We start from the raw sequence: 18,163 nt of genomic DNA, 5'->3' as shown, positions 1-18,163 counted from the left end.
GCTTTTTCTGTATATGTGGTTGCTGGAAATCAACCCAAGGCTTCATGCCTAGGCCAGTAGCAACTCAGGCCTAGAGGCCTACCACTAGGCCGTGTTCCTGGCCCCGCAAAATGCATCTTTATTAAGAGCTTCATCTGAAAAAAGAAACTTAAACATCTGGTAGCTGGCTCCTCCTGTGTTAAAACTATCTCTTGGTCGCTCACATCTTAGAGACCTCCCTGACTGGTCAGTATGAGTCTTGATGTTAAGCACAGAATAAAACTCTGTTTAACTTCCACTTTTGTGTCAGACTCGTTCCTTTATCACAGACCCTAATATTGGGGGACTGGACCCTAACATTTGATGGCTTGTCCGGCATCAAAAGACAAGGACTGAGCCAGCATCAGAATTTTGAACTAAACCTCCGGAGGTAGACATGGCTCCACCACCATGGGTAAAGGCCACCCGAATAAGCCATGGGGCAAGATGCCCTCATACGCCTTCTTCATGCAGACCTGCCAGGAAGCGCACAAGAAAAAGCACCCTGACTCTTCGGTGAACTTCGCTGAGTTCTCGAAGAAGTGTTCGGAGAGATGGAAGACCATGTCTGCAAAAGAAAAGTCCAAGTTTGAAGACATGGCAAAAAGTGACAAAGCTTGCTATGACAGGGAGATGAAAAATTACATTCCTCCCAAAGGTGACAAGAAGGGGAAGAAAAAAGATCCCAATGCTCTGAAAAGACCACCACCTGCCTTCTTCCTGTTTTGCTCTGAACATCGCCCAAAGATCAAGAGTGAGCACCCAGGCCCCTCCATTGGGGATACTACAAAGAAATTGGGTGAGATGTGGTCGGAGAAGTCTGCCAAAGATAAGCAGCCCTATGAGCAGAAAGCAGCTAAACTGAAGGAGAAAGATGAGAAAGATATTGCTGCATATCATGCCAAGGACAAAAGTGAAACTGGAAAGAAGGGTCCTGGCAGGCCAACTGGCTCAAAGAAGAAGAATGAACTAGAAGATGAGGAAGAGGAGGAGGAAGAGGAAGAAGATGAAGATGAAGAATAAATGGCACTTGTATGTGGAATGTGTATGTGCATGCTCAGGCAATTGTTTTGCTAAGAATGTGAATTCAAGTGCAGCTCAACATTAGCTTCAGTATAAAAACTGTACAGATTTTTGTATAGCTGATGAGATTCCTTTTAGAGAAAATACTTTTTTATGCAGATTGTAGCTTTTTGAGGGGCCACAACATACAGTTAGATTTTGAAGCTTTTGATGTTGAATGAGTATCATAAATGTTGGTTTTTTTAAGATGTTGTATTTTGTTTTTTAAAAAAAAATTGTAATAAAATTATGTATATTAAAAAAAACCTATCTCTTAAGCAGATGTTTCTCAGGAGACTGAAATCTGAAGAGCCTGGTCTGAGAGACTCTTATCTTCACTTAACCACCAAAAGGGGGAGGGGAGAGCTGGGAATGTGTGGTAGAGTGCTTGCCTAGCATGCATGAAGCCCTTTGTTTGATTCCTCAGTACTGTGGCTCAAGTGGTAAAGTATTGCCCTTAAGCAAAAGAAGCTCAGGGACAGTGCCCAAGTCCTGAGTTCAAGCCCCAGACATTATAATCATTTTTTTTAATAAGCCAAAAATGGTGCTGTGGCTTGAGTGGTAGCTCGTAGCCTTGGGGGGGAAAAAAAAGTTCAATAATAGTGTCCAGGTCCTGAGTTCAAATCCCAGGCCTCCCTATCATTTAAAAAAAAAGAGCAAATACCAAACTAACTTTGAAAAAGTTTCTTTTTACTCCCATTATGCATTAGACTTTGTACAAGCATGAGAAATAACTGACTTGCAAATGGAAGGATAGTCTGTCCAAATTTACTTTTTAATAAGATGCTTTGAATAAAATTTGTTTGTGAAAAAAGGAACTTGCTTCTCAGCTAAGCAAAAACAATGATGGCATTCTTTTGTCATATCATCTCCAAGTCTCTCTAGTCTAATACCTACTTGTGGAAAAACCCCAAGCATTAATTCAGTGAAAAAAACAAATTCTAAAAGCATAATCTAGTGCAATACTATATACTAAGAAACAATTAAGAGTTTTTCACTGCCTGGCTAATAAACAAATGTACTCTAAGTAGTCATTCCTTGTAGCTGTACAAATGTGAAAGACATAGCCAGGCATCATGGCCAACCATTATAATCCCAGCATTTAAGAGGTTAAGATGGGGGGATCAGGAATATGAGGTCAGTCTGAGCTACATAATGAGTTCAAAGCTAACCTGGGTTACCTACATAATGAGAACCTGTCTCAAAACAAAACAAAACTGGTGAGAAAGACACACATGGACAACTGTTGAATAATGTGGTAATGCAGAAATGTAGAACTACCAAGGAGTGGCAGAGAAGATGCTGTATTATGAGAATGTAGGAGTTGGTAGGCCATGCCAGAGAACTGAATAGGCTTAGCATGTGGGAGTCTGAATGCAGGTTACTTTGGAATCTACTGTGGGACAATGGATAGCCATTGATGATGGTCATGCAGGTTCAGTAGACGGTCACATTCATCTTCAGAGAGATCTGAGACAGAGGTGGACTGAGGTGGATGTGGCCTAAAGAACAAAACAGAGGCAGATCAGTTAGAAAACTAATGAGATACCATAGAGAAGGCCAGTTTGAACGCAGGATATTGAGGATGGAGAGGAAAAAGTAGGTTTAAGACAGATTCAGTAAAGGTGCCTATGGATCACACCTGTATGTCATGCTTGAATGGATCCCAGGGTCTCAGACATGCTACTGAGCCAGGCAAGTACTCTACCCCAACCCAGTTGATTCTCAATTCAAACAACCTTAAGGATAATGCAGAAATTTACCAAACCAAGGGAAAAGGATAGTATGGAGCCACATCGAAGAGCCTGCCTTTTGGCTGCTGACATTCATTTCTCCCCCTGGGTTCTAGTCTACTTCTCCATGCTTTCTGACTTCATCCTCTCCTAACTCAAACAGGTTTTCTTAGACTCATTCTTCCAGTTCAGCAGCCAATAAGAAAAGAGACTATTTCTGGGTGCCAGTGGCTCATGCCTGCAATCCTAGCTACTCAAGACCCTGAGATCTGAGTATCACAGTTCAAAGCCAGCCGAGGCAGGAAAATCCATGAGACTCTTGGACATAATTTGTTTTTTTAAAAAAGCTAGAAGTGGATCTTTGGCTCAAATGGTAGAAACCCAGGTCCTGGGTACTGTTCAAGGCCCAGGACCAGCAAAAAGAAAAAAAAAAGGAAAGAGTATCTCTGTCTGTGATGTATGCTTAACATATTCTTGGGGAAAGATCTTAATTATCAGGCTTGTCTCACAAACTTACCTCTAGAACCAATCACTGTGCCAGAAAAAAGCCTCAAAGATTATACATGGACCCATTCCTCCCACTTATGGCCCAGGCAGACTCAGAGGACAATGTGACTTGTAAGCGACCAAGCAGAGCCAGTTCCAGACATGGGAATCTGAGGTTTCTAGGGGAGCACAAAACTAAATGCTTAGTGGCTCAGAAGAGTAGCCAAATATCTTGATAAAATTAATGACAGGATATATCCCACAAGCTGAGTAAATAGATGAACTCATGATCATCATTCTCAGATAACCCTTTCCCTGTGTTTTATAGAGGTGTAACTGGCACTAGTGAAGTGCAGAATTAGAAAACAAATGGTTTTTTAAAGAAAGCAAATCTCAGAACAGTATGTATAGTATGATTCCAATTAAGTGAAACACAATGTGTGCAATGTGTGTGGGTGTGTATGCAAGCATAGGTCTATGTTTCCCATACTTCATATCCATAGAGAACTTCTGTTTCCCAGGCTTTAGACAGCTCTGTTCCAACCTACACAGCTTTTTCAGATTCATCTAGAGCTGCCTGACAGCAGCTTTGGACATCTTTTCAAATGAAAAGCCTTAGAGAAAAATATAAAATTGGTCTGACTTTAGTGATGGAGTGCTTGCCTAGCATGCATGAAGCCCTGAGTTCTATTCCTTGGTACCACATACACAGAAAAACCTGGAAGCCTTGAGAAAGCCCAAGGATAGTGCCCAAGCCCTGAGTTCAAGCCCTAGGACTGGCAAAAATAACCACTGTTACTTTATGTGAAGGGGAAAAATGGGGGGAAATGATTGAAAAGATGACATTGATCAAGATGCATGGTGTTCATGACCTGACTTGTGGAATTATAACCACTCTGTACAACTGTTTAATAATATTTTAACTTAAAAAAGGAAGAAATAGCATAACTGTGTCAGTTACTTATCTTGTTTGGCTATTCCAACTTACTAAAATGGGAGCTCCACTGAAACAGAGGTTACTGTCTTGTTCTTCATGTTCAGAACAGTACCTAGAACCTGGTGGATTCTCAATAACTATTTGTTGAAAAAAATGAATCAGTGAACAAATAAACAACCTTTATTCTATCCATAAATCCTCAATAAGCAAGGCAGAAATTTTGGTACAAGTTAATGACACCAACTCCAGTTGTTCAGTTCATGTTTCTGAGCTATTTGTGATATTTATTTACTTATTGTACCAATACTAACACTTGAACTCAGAATGTGAGCGCTGTCCCTTAGTTTTTTTACTCAAGGTTAGTGTTCTACAAACTTGAACGACAATTCCATATGTGGCTTTTTGGTGGTTAATTGAAGAGAAGTGTCTCACAGAGTTTCCTGCCTGGGGTTGACTTTGAACTGTGATACTTAGATCTCAACTTTCTCAGGAGTTAGGATTACAAGTGCAAGCTACCAGTATCCAGCCATTCCTTTATTTTTAAGGAATACCTAGAAGCAAAATAACTTTTTGTGGGGGGGGTGGGTATGGAGCTTGAATTCTGGGCCTAGGCACTGTCCCTCAGCTCTTCAGCTCAAGGCTAGTGCTCTACCACTTTGAGTCACAGTGCCACTTCTTCCTTCCTTCCTTCCTTCCTTCCTTCCTTCCTTCCTTCCTTCCTTCCTTTTAGCAATAGCAGAGATTGATCCTCCAGATCTCAGCTTCTTGAGTAGCCAAGATTACAGATGGTGGCACAGTGGTGCCACTGGTGTCTACCTAACTTTATCTGTTTAAACAAAATGATTAAATGGTCATTGAACAAGTGAACTTTGTTTCTTTTTCATGAGACATTTAGTTTTATCTCATACTTTTATTTGTGGCCATCTATAAGTAAGTTTCTTTTGATGTTACATGAAGAAAAGTACACAGAAAGATTGGTACTTAAACATACTCTTTTAAGTTTTACTTTTAAGTTTAAGTTTTGCTAATAAGTAAATTCATCACATATGTCAAAAAAGAGAGAGAACATGCAAAATAATTTTGTGCACACCTCTAATACACTACATTTCATTTCTGAAAACTTACCAAAAATCATAAAGCAAAAATACCAAGGTTGAAAACATGTTTTAAAAAAGCTAGATTCCTAAAACAGACACTGCAGATATAAGTCACTCCATTACAAAAAGTGAATGTTTGTCAATATTAGATTAAGGTTAACAATGAGCAGACAAAACTGTAGATCCAAAGAGAAGACCTCAACATAATTATTAGAAATTATACTTGCTGTCTTAGCACATCCATGATGTTCACTTGAACTACAAACACCCTTCATCTTGACACTACACCAGACTCACAGACACAAGATAAGCCTCACTCAAAACGACTTCCTTTCCCTTTTAACATGGTCTTTGCTTTTATTTTATTTTGATTTTGTGGTGCTATGGATAGAACCAAGGGCCTTGTGCAAGCTAGGAAAACACACTATCACTGGTCTATATCCCCAGCCCCTAAAATGTTTAGTGTGTTAGTTTTTGGTAAGAGTCCCTTAGAAAATGAGGGATTATATGAACTCAGAGATGTGAGGAAGGAAGAGAGGGAGGGAGAGAAAAAGGAAGAGAGGGAGGGAGAGAGGGAGATATGAAGGAATAAGTAAAGAAGGGAGAAAACTAGATAGGCAACTGTGTCTCACAGACTAATCTAGTTATTCAGGAGGCCGAATTCTTTGGATCTTGGTTCAAAGCCAGCTCAGGCAGACAATTCTGAGAGCCTTATCTCCAATTAACCACCAAAATGGAAGTGGCTCAAGTGGTAGGACACCACCCCTGAGGCAAAAAATGTAAGAAACAGTGCCCAGGCCCTGACTTCAAGTCACACACACACACACACACACACACACACACACACACACACACTTAAATAGAGAGTAATATAAAACTGTACTTTGATATCTCTTCCCCTCCTTTGTGTATGTGGAGTGTGTATATGTGTAAAACCTTAAAAAGAGATTCTAGAAATAACCCTAGAGAAGTCATTTTCTTTCTGCAAGACCTGTCTCTGATGAGTTAGCAGACTTTCAGAAAAGAAACAAAAACCAAAACCTCCTTAGAGCATTTCTGTATAATCAGCAAGCTCCCTGTCCCTGGATATTTGAACTTTCCAAAAATAACAGAATGCTCTAAGGTATTTGTTTGCACCTTCTGACAAATTTCCAGGCTGTCCCAGCTGAATTCCTCTGCTTGGGGCTATATATCTACTTTCTCCCTGAAGCAGAGGTAAAGCTAGGTCCCTGACAGAGTACCTTATACCCCTCCCTAATTCGGTCTGTGAAAGGTTGATGGCTTCACACTTGGAAATGACCCCCACCAGCCCCTACCCCCCAGGACTTGGCCAACTGCTTTCCACCTGATACACTCGTGTAGGGTGGCCAGCCCTGAGAAGCCTCAGTTGTCAGAAGGAAAGAAAAATGCTAACACATTCCTATAAAACATTTCTAATGTGTAAAGAGAAAAATCCCAAACCAAGTGAGGGGAGAGTAGCAGTGAATTGGAAGAATGCCTAACTATTGTGTTCCAGCATGAAGTACCCTTGCAGACTGCCCGCCTCAATGCCATTTTCAATGTGTCTGTCATCTCCATCCTCAGAAATGAAGTTTCTGCTGAGTACCATTGGCTCCCTATAATCCTAGCTGCTCAGGAAGCTGAGATCTAAGAATCATAGTTCAAAGCTATCCTGGACAGGAAAGTCTGTGAGACACTGTTACCTCTTATTAGTCACCAAGAAGTAGGAAGTGGACAGTGGCTCAATTGATTGAGTGCCAGCCTTGAGCAACAAAAGCTCAGGAGCAGTGCCAGAAATAAACAAACTTCTCCCTTTACTACTAAACAAGCATTCCCATGCTTAAACTATCATTTACATTGTAAAGCAGTTTATAAAGCCCACTCTCCTTCAATAAATACCTAAGTAATGTTAGCTCCATTCAGCTCTTACATTTTGAAGATATTGGCCCAAACAGCAACTATATCCACTTTTTCCTTCCAGTAGTGAAAATGGTTGTGCATAATCAGTATGCTTTATTTAAACACTTAAAGAGCTGGGTGCCAGTGGCTCATGCCTATAATCCTATTTACTCAGGAGGCTGAGATTTGAGAATCTGGGTTTGAAGCCAGCCCTGGAATGAGTCCATGAGACTCTTATCTTCAATAGAACACCAAAAAAAAAAAAAAAAAAAAAAAAAGCAGGGAATGGAGCTGTAGCTCGAATGTAGAGTACTACCCTTGCCAGGGATATCACCCAGGTCTCAGTACCAGCACAACAAGAACAACGTAATAAGGCCCTGAAGGTAGGCAACCTGTTCTCACAGACATGGGCAGAAAGGAAAAGTCCTCTTCCCCAACCCACAGTTTAGACATGCCAGTTATTCCTCCAATCCTTGACAAACACAGTCTCTTCTTCCCATGGGGTGGGGGGAGGTGCTGAGAAAGAGGTCATACATGAGCAGTGAGTGGTAGGTAGACAGTAAAATACATGCATAGGACACTAATGCTCAGGAACCTCTTAAAAACAAAGACCAACTACAACCCAGATTTTTTTTTTTATGTATCTCCCCTCATGTACTTGCAAAGCAAAACTGGAAAAAAAAATCCAATTCTGTTTTCCCTTCCCTATTCAAAAAGGAGCTAAGGCTTCTTGGTTGTTTCAAAATGGCAAGCGAGGTGCTTTGATGACCTATTGGTCTCAGCAGTAAAGGCAGAGCCCTTTTCAGAGCCTTGCCAATTCCACCAAGGGCTCCCTGAAGACATCTTTTCAGACACCTGGGCTCCCTTTAGGCATTTGAAGTTTGTTCAAGGTCTGATGTGCAGAGGTAGCTCCATGACACTAGTAATAGAATAACACTTCCTTTTTTGGTGAGGAAAGCCCAATTGGTCTTAGCTAGCAATCCCTCAGCTACGGCTCTAAAAATATCCTGCAGTAAGCAATTTGGCACTTAAGTTTGTTTGCTGGAGGAGTGCTACAGAGCTCTATCAATTACTTGGGATTCTCTGTAAGTATTCTGAGCTCTGTCCTTACTCTGGGGGGGTGGCAGGGAAAAGCTGTCACTTGGAGATAGTTACTTTTCATTTTTTCACTTGTGAGTTCCTGAAATCCTGTCCTAAATGTTTGAAGTGCAATTCCAGTCTTGGATTAATTACTAGCTTGGTTTAAAAAATCTTCATTTGGCTTTTAGTCTGAACTATGCAAATGCATGATCTGTGTACACAAGACTAAAATTATACTTCAATCACTTCCTCTCTTCTCCCTCCCACCCAAAGAAACATCAGCCTCCTTGAATCTTTTGTTGCCAGTAACAAGAGCAACTGGAGCCCGGCCCACACCACAGGCCCTGGGCATCTACACATTGATGGCGTGTGCATGCTTCTTGCACAAGGGTTTGTCCTTCTTAGAGTAGAATGGCTGTCCCTCCAGATTCACATGGCAGACCTGGGAGAGAAAACAGAGTGATATGAGATAGAGTCTTCTAGCCCACACAACAAGGGGACATGAGCAAAAGAGAATTTAGCCAAGCTGGACATGGTGGTACACACCTGTAATTCCAGCACTTGGGAGCCTGAGACAGGAAGATCTTGAGTTTGACATTAACCTGGGTTATTGAGCAAGATCTTATATCTCAAAATGACAACAACAAAGCATTCGGTCACCCCACAAGAAAAAGTGCTGTTACATGTCATTACACAGAGGCAAAGCTAGCCTTAAGGAATGAAGCAGAATAGTAGATCAGTTGAACTATATGAAAATAAAGACTTCCAAAATAGCTACTCAGGAGGCTAAAATCTGAGGATTTTGATTCGAAGCCATTCTGGGCAGGAAAGTCTGTGAGACTCTTATCTCCAATGAAAGCTACACAGATAGTGGAGGGGTGGGGAAGGGAGGGAGGGAGAGGGAGAGAGAGAGAGGTGGAGATGTAGCTCAAGTAGTAGAGAGCTAGCCTTGAGTAAAAGAAGCTCAGAGACAGTACCTAGACCTGAGTTTAAGCCCTAGGACCAGCAAAAACAATAAAGACTTCCAGAGAACACAAACTGAAACTGAAATTAAGCGTAACAGAACAGAGAATGTACACAATGAAGATGTCCAACTCAGCTATCCTATGTGGAGAAGAAGTTAATACCTGTTTATATGTCATTTAAGTAAATAATATTAATAAACTAACAAAACATTACAAAAGAGTGTCCTCAATAATGATTAAAGAGGGAAAATCCCTCCTTTCTCTCCATCCGGCCATCTTGTCAGCTGCTTTCTGTTGGGAACCCTCCCGTACTGAAGGCAGGAAGATGGTAGCGGCCAAAAAGATGAAAAGTCTCTGGAGTCGATCAACTCTAGACTCCAACTTGTTATGAAAAGTGGAAAGTATGTGCTGGGGTACAAGCAGACTCTGAAGATGATCAGACAAGGCAGAGGGGAAACTGGTCATTCTCGACAACAAGTGCCCAGCCTTGAGGACATCTGAAAGGGAGTTCTGTGCTATGTTGGCCCAAACTGGTGTCCATCACCACAGTGGCCATAGTATTGAACTGGGCACAGCATGTGGGAAATGCTACAGAGAGTGCACACTGGCTATCATTGATCCAGGTGGTTCTGATACCATGAGAGCATGCAGAACAAACTGGAGAGAAGTAAACAGTACATAGTTTTTCTTTAATAAAACTTGCCAGAGCTGGTTTAAAATCAAACAAAAAATAACGATTAAAGAAAAAATTATCACCAACCTGAGATGCCACTAGATCCCTATTAATAAAGCAAAGCATATGAGACTCAAAGTCTCAATAGGGTTGGTGCTGGAAGCTTAAGACTGTAATCTTCCCTATTAGTCAGATGTGATTGGGAGAATCATAGTTCTAGGCCAGCCTGAGCAGTAAAGTCCTCAGAATCCATCTCCACTGAAAAGAAGCTTGACATGGTGATATATGTCTTTCATCCCAGCAACTGGAAGCCTAAAGTAAGCAGATAAAGGCTCAAACACACACCCAGGTGGGAAATTAAACACTAGCTCAAGAATAAGCAATTAGGAGAGTGCCAGTGGCTCATACCTATATCCTAGTTACTCAGGAGGGAGAGATCTAAGGATCATAGTTCTAAGCCAGCCCAGGCAGGAAAGTCTGTGAGACTTGTATCTCCAGTTAAATCACAGAAAAAGCCAGAAGTGGTGCTGTGGTTCAAGTGTGTAGAATGTTAGACTTAAGCAAAAGGAACTCAGGGAGAGCTTCCAGGTCCAGAATCCAAGCCTCAGAACCATCACACAAAAATAAATAAATAATAACCAGTGAAAAACATGCCTAGAGGCTTGGCTCAATTGCAGAGCACCAGTCTAGCAAGGGTGAAACCCTGAGTCCAAACCCCCGGAACCAGCGTAATAAAACAGAACTTCATTAGCTTGTTATCTGGAGAACAGAGCTTTAGAGAAAGAGAGAAAGAGTATTCAAAAAAAAAAAGTAACTGCCAGTATTGCCAAAAATGATGCCTTTTACACTGCTTGATGACACATGAGTTAGCTTAATACCCTGTAGAGGATGTGACAATATTGGACACAAAAACTTCAAAACTATGTTCCATTTTGCAATGTCTCAATGGGGGGAGCACCCCACAAGGCCCAATATTTTCCAAAGAACAGGACAGGGTCTGCCTTCTCTCTCTCTCTCTCTCTCTCTCTCTCTCTCTCTCTCTCTCTCTCTCTCTCTCTCTCTCTCTCTCTCTCTCTCTCTGTCTCTCTCTGCCGGTGATGAGGCTTAAAATCAGGGCCTGGGCACTGTCTTGCTTAAGGCTAGCATTCTAACACTTTGAGCCACAGTGCCACTTTTGGTTTTCTAGTAGTGAATTGGACATACAAGTCTCACGGACTTTCATGCCAGGACTGGCTTTGAACCTCAGTCCTCAGATCTCAGCCTCCTGCATAGCTAGAATTACAGGCATGAGCCACTAGTATCCAGCCCTACATCTTACCTCTTCTGGTCTCTCTCTAGGACTTGCACTGTTGTGACTGAGCAGAATATAGGAGTCTCCATTACCTTTACCACAACTCCCTCCCAGGACAACACAGCCCTCCTGAGCCTGCCCTCAGAGAACAGGCCACGTGCCTATGTCTTCCTGGACTTTCTCCAAGTCTCTTGGATCCTTCTACAAGTTGGGTAACCAGACTAGCAAGCAGTGTCTCAGGAAAAAAACAAGCCATGACTTGAAAGTAAAGGTCAAAGAACCCTATTCAGTGCCTGGCTGAGACCCAATTCTGCAAGAGACCATCTTAAAGCCAGAATATTCACACCATTGGCCTGTTTTGGGAGGGGTAGCTCTAGCAGATTGATAAGACTTAAGAAAGGAGAAAATGTATTGAAAGAGTTGGAAAACAAGTCTTCTGGGATTGAATTATGTCCCTCAAAATTTATAAATTGAAACTACACAGTGATCCATACCTTTCATCCCAGTTACTTTGGAGGCTAAACAAGAAAATCACTTGAACTCAGTAGTTCAAGGCCAGCCTGGGCTATTAGTAACACCCCAATCTCAGATAATACAAGTTCATATGTTCAATCCCTAACTCTAGAACCTCCAGACTATCCAGTGCATATGGCATCAGACCTATCTGGAAACAGTCTTTGCAGATGCAATTAAGCTCTAGTTTAAGCCAGGCATCGGTGGCTCACACCTGTCACCCTAAGCTACTCAGGCAGGAGGCTGAGGTCTGAGGATCAAGGTTTGAAGCCATGCTTCAGGAAGCTGATATCTGAGGACTGTGGGTCAAAGTCAGTCTGGGGAAGAAAAGTCTGTAAGACTTTGATCTCCAATTAAGCACAAAAATCTGGAAGTGGAGCTGTAGCTCAAGTGATAGCGTGCTAGCTCAAGGAGAGCAGCACCCAGGTTTGAGTTCAAGTCTCAGGACCCAGTGAAGACAGATACACAGCGGGAAGACAACCATGCAATGATGGAGGCAGAAATAAAAACGACATCGCTGGCCGGGAGTTTGGCCTAGTGGTTAGAGTGCTTGCATAGCATGCATGAAGACCCGGGTTCGATTCCTCGGTACCACATACATAGAAAAAAGCCGGAAGTGGTGCTGAGGCTCAAGTGGTAGAGCTCTAGCCTTGAGAAAGTCCAAGGACAGTGCTCAGGCCCTGAGCTCAAGCCCAGGATTGGCAAAAAAAAAAAAAAAAACGACATCGCTGTGAACCAAGAAATCCAAGGATTTCTGGCAGTCATCAGAAGCCAGGAGAAAAAGCACATCTGCCTATCAAACACCTTGATTTTGGACTTTCCTCTTCACCTGTGAGAGAACACATGTCTGTTGTTTAAGCCATTGATTTGTTAAAGCAGCCCTAGCAAACTAATACAGAGTGACACAAACAGCAGAGGTGTCAAAGTGAAGCAGAGATCTGAAAACATTTGGCAGAGTACTTTATGACTAGGATTGTCCTCTATTACATGTCTCTAAAACATCATTCAAGTTTAATTTGCATATATATTTTATACATTCCCAAAAATTTACCTTGAACAACTTTGGTTATTTAAAAAAATACATAAATAGATAGCTGGGTTCTGGTGGCTCATGCCTATAATCGTAGCTACTCAGGAGCCCGAGATCTGAGGATTACAGTCCAAAACCAACCTGGGCAGGAGAGTCCATGAAATTCTTATCTCCAGTTAACTACCAGAAAACCAGAAATAGAACTGTGGCTCAAAGTGGTACAGCATTAGCACTGAACAGAAAGAGCTCAGGGACAGTGCCCAAGCCTTGTGTTTAAGCCCCATGACCCACAAAAAAAAAATCAAAAATGGAATAGCACATTAATTTCTCCAAAATAAAATGAGGTCACCCAGTGTCAATGATACATGCCTGTAACAGGAGGCTGAGATCTGCAGGATCCCAGTTCAAAGCCAAGAAGGAAAGATTAAAGGAGACTTATCCCCAACTAATTACCAAAAAACCAGAAGTAGAGCTGTGGCTCAAGTGATAGATCACCAGCTGTAGCCTTGAACAATAAAAACTAAGAGACAGTGCCACAGGTCTGAATTCAAGCCTCAGTACTAGTACACACATATACATAGACACAAAGGTTAATTTACAGACAGACATTACAGGGCTTTATCAGAGATGATTATTTCCTACTTCTAATTCAAAGTATAAATATCACCAGGTCCAAGATCATGTCCTTATCCCAACCCAGAGTCCTGGTAAAATAAACCAAGCATGGTTAATAGTTAACCTACGGTTTATCTCCTAGAATCTATATATCATGAACAGGCTAACTTAGGAAAATAAAGGGATATTCAGTATTGCTTCTAAAAGTTTCACCAAGAGAAATCTTTAGCCAGGCCCTGGTGGCTCATATCTGTCATCCTAAGCTACTCAGAGGCTGAGATCTGAGGGTCAGGTTTGAAGCCACTCTGTGCAGAAAAGCCAATGAGTCTCTTATCCCTACTCCCAGAAAGGAGAGAAACTTTATCTCAATTTTTTCATGAGACTAATCAATAAGCTGCATCTGGTGATCATGGTGACAGTTTGGGTGGAAACCCTCAGATCACTTCATAATAACGGAGGCAAGCAATGTACATAGTTTTAAGAAGCCATCTCTCCCTCTTACATCCAACCATTATCTCACATATGCCCCTCACCTATAGATACACTAGGGAGCAAACTCCTGATTTTCCAAATCCTCTAGCACTTTGTTGTCTGTCATAGAATGGAGTAACAAAGCTATGTAGGTTTATAGATAATCGTTAGTAATAAGACTTTGTTCAACTATGTCATGCTAGGATATATGGTATGCATAAGATTTGAAGGAAAAAGAAACCCAGATTATCAGAATGCCTGAGTTATAGGGGAAATACAGTGTTGGCCATTGACCCCCTCCTGCTACCCCCCTTTCAGTCAGCTGGAACCCCATATATAACAACATACCGCACAAATGAAGCAGGTGTCATGCCAGGTATGCCCCAGGGCTTCAATAAACTTGTCACCAGCCTCCACCGGGAAATCACAGCCATGACACTTGGTGCTGAAGAGATTGACATAGTCTGCAATAAAGGTCAGAGGATCAAGCAGCCATCTGAGAATCAGCCACATCTACCCAAGTTCAGACTAGCCTCCAAAACAGCTGCCTGGAGGCAATGGTTTGTCATCTCACAGACTGCATGAATAAACCGTGTGACTGATATGTTTTTCATTTTTTAATAATTTTGTTCTGAAGAGACTTGGGCTCAGTCTTTATCTTGTAGTGTCTTGATCTACAAACACTCTCTGAAGTTATCAACTTTTCGCTGAGTGATTGCCTCCTTTGACTCAGTCATCTCTGATAGTCTAAACAAATGAATCATAAAACACCATTTTTAAATCCATAGTTCTTAATAGGTTCTTGCTGGATACCAGTGGCTCAAACCTATAATCCTAGCTACCCAGGAGGCTGAGATCTGAGGATTTTATTTCAAAGCTAGCCTGGGCAGGAAAGTCTATGAAACTTATATCCAATAAACTATAAAAGAAACTAAAGGCCAGGAGTTTGGCCTAGTGGTTAAAGTGCTTGCCTAGCATGCATGAAGACCCGGGTTCGATTCCTCGGTACCACATACATAGAACAAAGCCAGAAGTGGTGCTGAGGCTCAAGTGGTAGAGCTCTAGCCTTGAGAAAGTCCAAGGACAGTGCTCAGGCCCTGAGCTCAAGCCCAGGACTGGCAAAAAAAAAAAATAGAAACTAAAAGCAGAACTGTGGCTTTAGCTAAAACAGTAGCTTTGAGCAAAAAAGCTCTAGGACACTGCCTGGACCATGAGTTCAAGGCCTAGAATGGCACACACGAAGAATAGGAGTCCCTAATAATTCTGTTTACAGTATCAGACTGTTGGAAAAGTGTTCTACCATTTGAGCCATGCCTTTGGCCTGTTTTCCTAAGTTTTAGGGTTGGGGTTGCTGTGGGGGGCACTTGAACTCAGGGCCTAGGGGCTGCCCCTTTGCTTTTTCATTCAAAGCAAGTTTCCGATCTGGGAACAACTCATGTAACTTCCCTGGGCTTCAACCTTCTTATCTATAGAGTATAAATAATGATGTGCCAAAGTCATGGGATGGTTGAACAAATGAAATAATATAACAATGTGAAGTCTTTGGCACATACATTTAGAAACATTGCTCTTGTTTTAGAAGTTGTTACTGATAAAAGTAGGGAAGAGGTATTTCCTGCTAAATTCTCACAGCAGCTCCGTGAATAGCTATGAAGAGGTAATATTTCTATTACTAGTAGCTTACACCTGCAATCCTAGCTACCCCAGGTTCAAAGCCAGCTCAGGCTGGAAAAGTCCATGAGACCCTTATCTCTAATTAATCACCCAAAAGCCAGAAGTAGAACTGTGACTTAAGTGGTAGAGCACTAGCTTTGAGCAGAAAAGGCTCAGGGACAGTGCCCAAGTCCTGAGTTCAAACCCCAGTACTGAAACCAAAAAGTGAGAGTGGAAAAAGGATCTAGAGAGAGTCCATTACACCAGTCATAATGAGTAACACATGGCTTGATGAACTCCAAAGTCCAACCTTCTTCCATGACTTAGTCTGCTGCTAGCTCTATTTGCCATTGAGCTCTGGTAAGTTTTATGGATCTCTTGCATAGTTCTTCCAACCTGTGATTTATTCTTTTATGTTTTACCAACACTCATATATAGCACTCATGCATATAGCACTATATCTCAGTCCACCGTTCTATCTCTGACAGAATACTTCATTTCTTCAATGGGCAGAAATGTATCATCTTGCAAAACTAAGAAAACATTTCTCTGCTTCTTTTAGAAAGTTACTGTAGGTGCCTAGTAAAAAGAGTTCACTCATGCTGGTATCAGCTAACTCACTTCCACTGTAGGCCAAGTGTTACACCTGCCTTCTGACTTCTCTTTTGTTACTCTCACGCCATCTCCAGATGCTCTGGGCTCTCTCATACATCTCCATGCATCTGTATTAACCAAATCCTGAGTTTGGAAAGCCTCCCTTCTACCTTCTCTACCTGAATCTCTGTAATCCTTAGGGTCAAATCTTTCTCTTAGGAAGTCTTCATACCTCACCTCAATCAAGAGAGATGAGATTACCTGTCTCAGAGCTTCCCCTGGGTTTCCCTTTTTATCCTTCCATTTGTCCATCCATCCACACATTTTCATCCATCCATCCACCATGAACCCATTCATCTATGTGTATTCCATTCTTCCGTACATTCATCCATCCACCCCTCATTCTCTGTGTGTGTGCGTGCCTGTATGTGTTCAGCCTCGGCGCTGTCTCTGACCTTCTTTTTTTTTTTTTGCCAGTCCTGGGCTTGGGCTCAGAGTCTGAGCACTGTCCTTGGACTTTCTCAAGACTAGAGTTCTACCACTTGAGCCTCAGCACCACTTCCAGCTTTTTTCTATGTATGTGGTACCAAGGAATCGAACCAGGGTCTTCGTGCATGCTAGGCAAGCACTTTAACCACTAGGCCAAACTCCCGGCCTCTGCTCAAGGCTCACACATTACCACTTTGAGCCACAGTTCCACTTCTGGCTTACTTGTGGTCAATTGGAGCTAAGGATCTCATGGACTTTCCTTCTCAGGCTTTTCATTCTTCATTCACATTTCATAGGCAAAAGATGAAAATGTATTAAAGATATGGTTCACCTAACCTTATTAAATAAGTCATTTCTTTTCCTACTGGTTTTTCATATATTATGTGCTCAAAGGAGCATGGATCTATTTGTGGAATTGATTTGTCTTGACTACTGAATTTTTCCACTTTAAATTTGACTAACATATGATCTGGAGAATTGCCACTTTGCTATAAAAGTTGATAACATGAATCTGCCTCTAATACATTCTTTAAAAACTGGGTATTTCTGCTTATTTATTCTATGAAAAGGAGAATAACATTGTTTGTAAATTAAGCTTTGCTTCCTACCATGAGCACAACTAGCTCCTCATTTTTCTTCTTTTATTCCTTCCCTCGGGTATTTATAATTTTCTTTGAATAACTTTCTCATGTCCCAGGTTGAGTTAATATATTCCTTCTATTTGATGGATTTTTATTGCTATTGTAAAAGGAGTTCTATCCATCAAATCACAGATGCTCTATGTTGAAAAAAGGGCTTGCATGCATTGATTCTCAAACATTGGACTCACATGAAAGGTTTATTAAAGCACAGATCACCAAATTCCACATCTGGAGTTTGTCATTCACAGATGGAAGGTGTGGCCCAAAGAGCTACATTTCTAACAGGTTATCAAGTTATATTGATATTGGTAGATGTGGGAACATACTTTGAGAAACCAATTCAATTCCCAAACCTAATAAAATATCAGACTCACCCTAATGGAATAAAGTACCCCATGGGATTCAGCCTTTGTAGGTCTGGGGTAGGACTAGAAATTTATATTCTCTCTGGTTTTCTTTCTTTTGCCAGTCCTGGCTGAACTCAGAGCACTGTCCTTGGGTTTTCTCAAAGCTAGAGTTCTATCACTTGAGCCACAGCACCACTTCCAGCTTTTTTTCTAAGTATGTTGTACTGAGAAATCAAACCCTGGTCTTTGTGCATGCTAGGCAAGCACTCTACCACTAGGCCAAACTCTTGGTCTGGTTTTCTTTTTTCTTTTCTTTTCTTTCTTTCTTTTTTTTTTTTTTTTTTTTTTTTTTTTTTTTTTGCCAGTCCTGCGCGTAGGCTCAGGGTCTAAGCATTGTCCTTGAGCCACAGCACACTTTTGGCTTTTTTATATGTGTGTGGTACTGAGGAACTGAACTTGAGTCTTTGTGCATACAAAGCAAGCACTCTGCCACTAGGCCAAACTCCCAGCCTGGTTTTCTTTTTTTTAATTAATTTATTTTGGTGCCAATCCTGGGCCTTGAACTCAGG

The 18,163-nt window shown here is 41.5% G+C and overlaps 1 protein-coding gene and 2 pseudogenes across 4 annotated transcripts in view; 2 read left to right on the top strand and 1 right to left on the bottom strand.

Annotated features, from left to right (window-relative positions):
• The first annotated feature begins 333 nt into the window (after positions 1–333).
• Positions 334–1,211, top strand: LOC150054370 (high mobility group protein B2 pseudogene; annotated as a pseudogene).
• Positions 1,212–4,943: 3,732 nt separating this feature from the next.
• Ldb3 (LIM domain binding 3) overlaps positions 4,944–18,163 on the bottom strand; it is a 76,843-nt gene continuing 63,623 nt past the window's right edge. For all 4 annotated transcript variants that reach the window (XM_090346717.1, XM_090346718.1, XM_090346719.1 and 1 more), the window contains 2 exons: positions 14,219–14,334; positions 4,944–8,754 (listed from right to left, as the gene is read on the bottom strand). In XM_090346717.1, coding sequence (XP_090202843.1) covers positions 8,665–8,754; positions 14,219–14,334 — 206 coding nt within the window. In that variant the 3' untranslated portion in view covers positions 4,944–8,664. The remainder of the gene's footprint in view (positions 8,755–14,218; positions 14,335–18,163) is intronic.
• LOC150054369 (large ribosomal subunit protein eL30 pseudogene) lies at positions 9,603–9,948 on the top strand (annotated as a pseudogene).

The sequence above is a fragment of the Megascapheus bottae genome, chromosome 15 (assembly GCF_031878675.1).
Source record: "Megascapheus bottae isolate mThoBot1 chromosome 15, mThoBot2.hap1, whole genome shotgun sequence".
NCBI lineage: Eukaryota > Metazoa > Chordata > Mammalia > Rodentia > Geomyidae > Megascapheus > Megascapheus bottae.
Note: the sequence above shows the minus strand (reverse complement) of the source record. Positions and strands in the feature narration are given on the sequence as shown.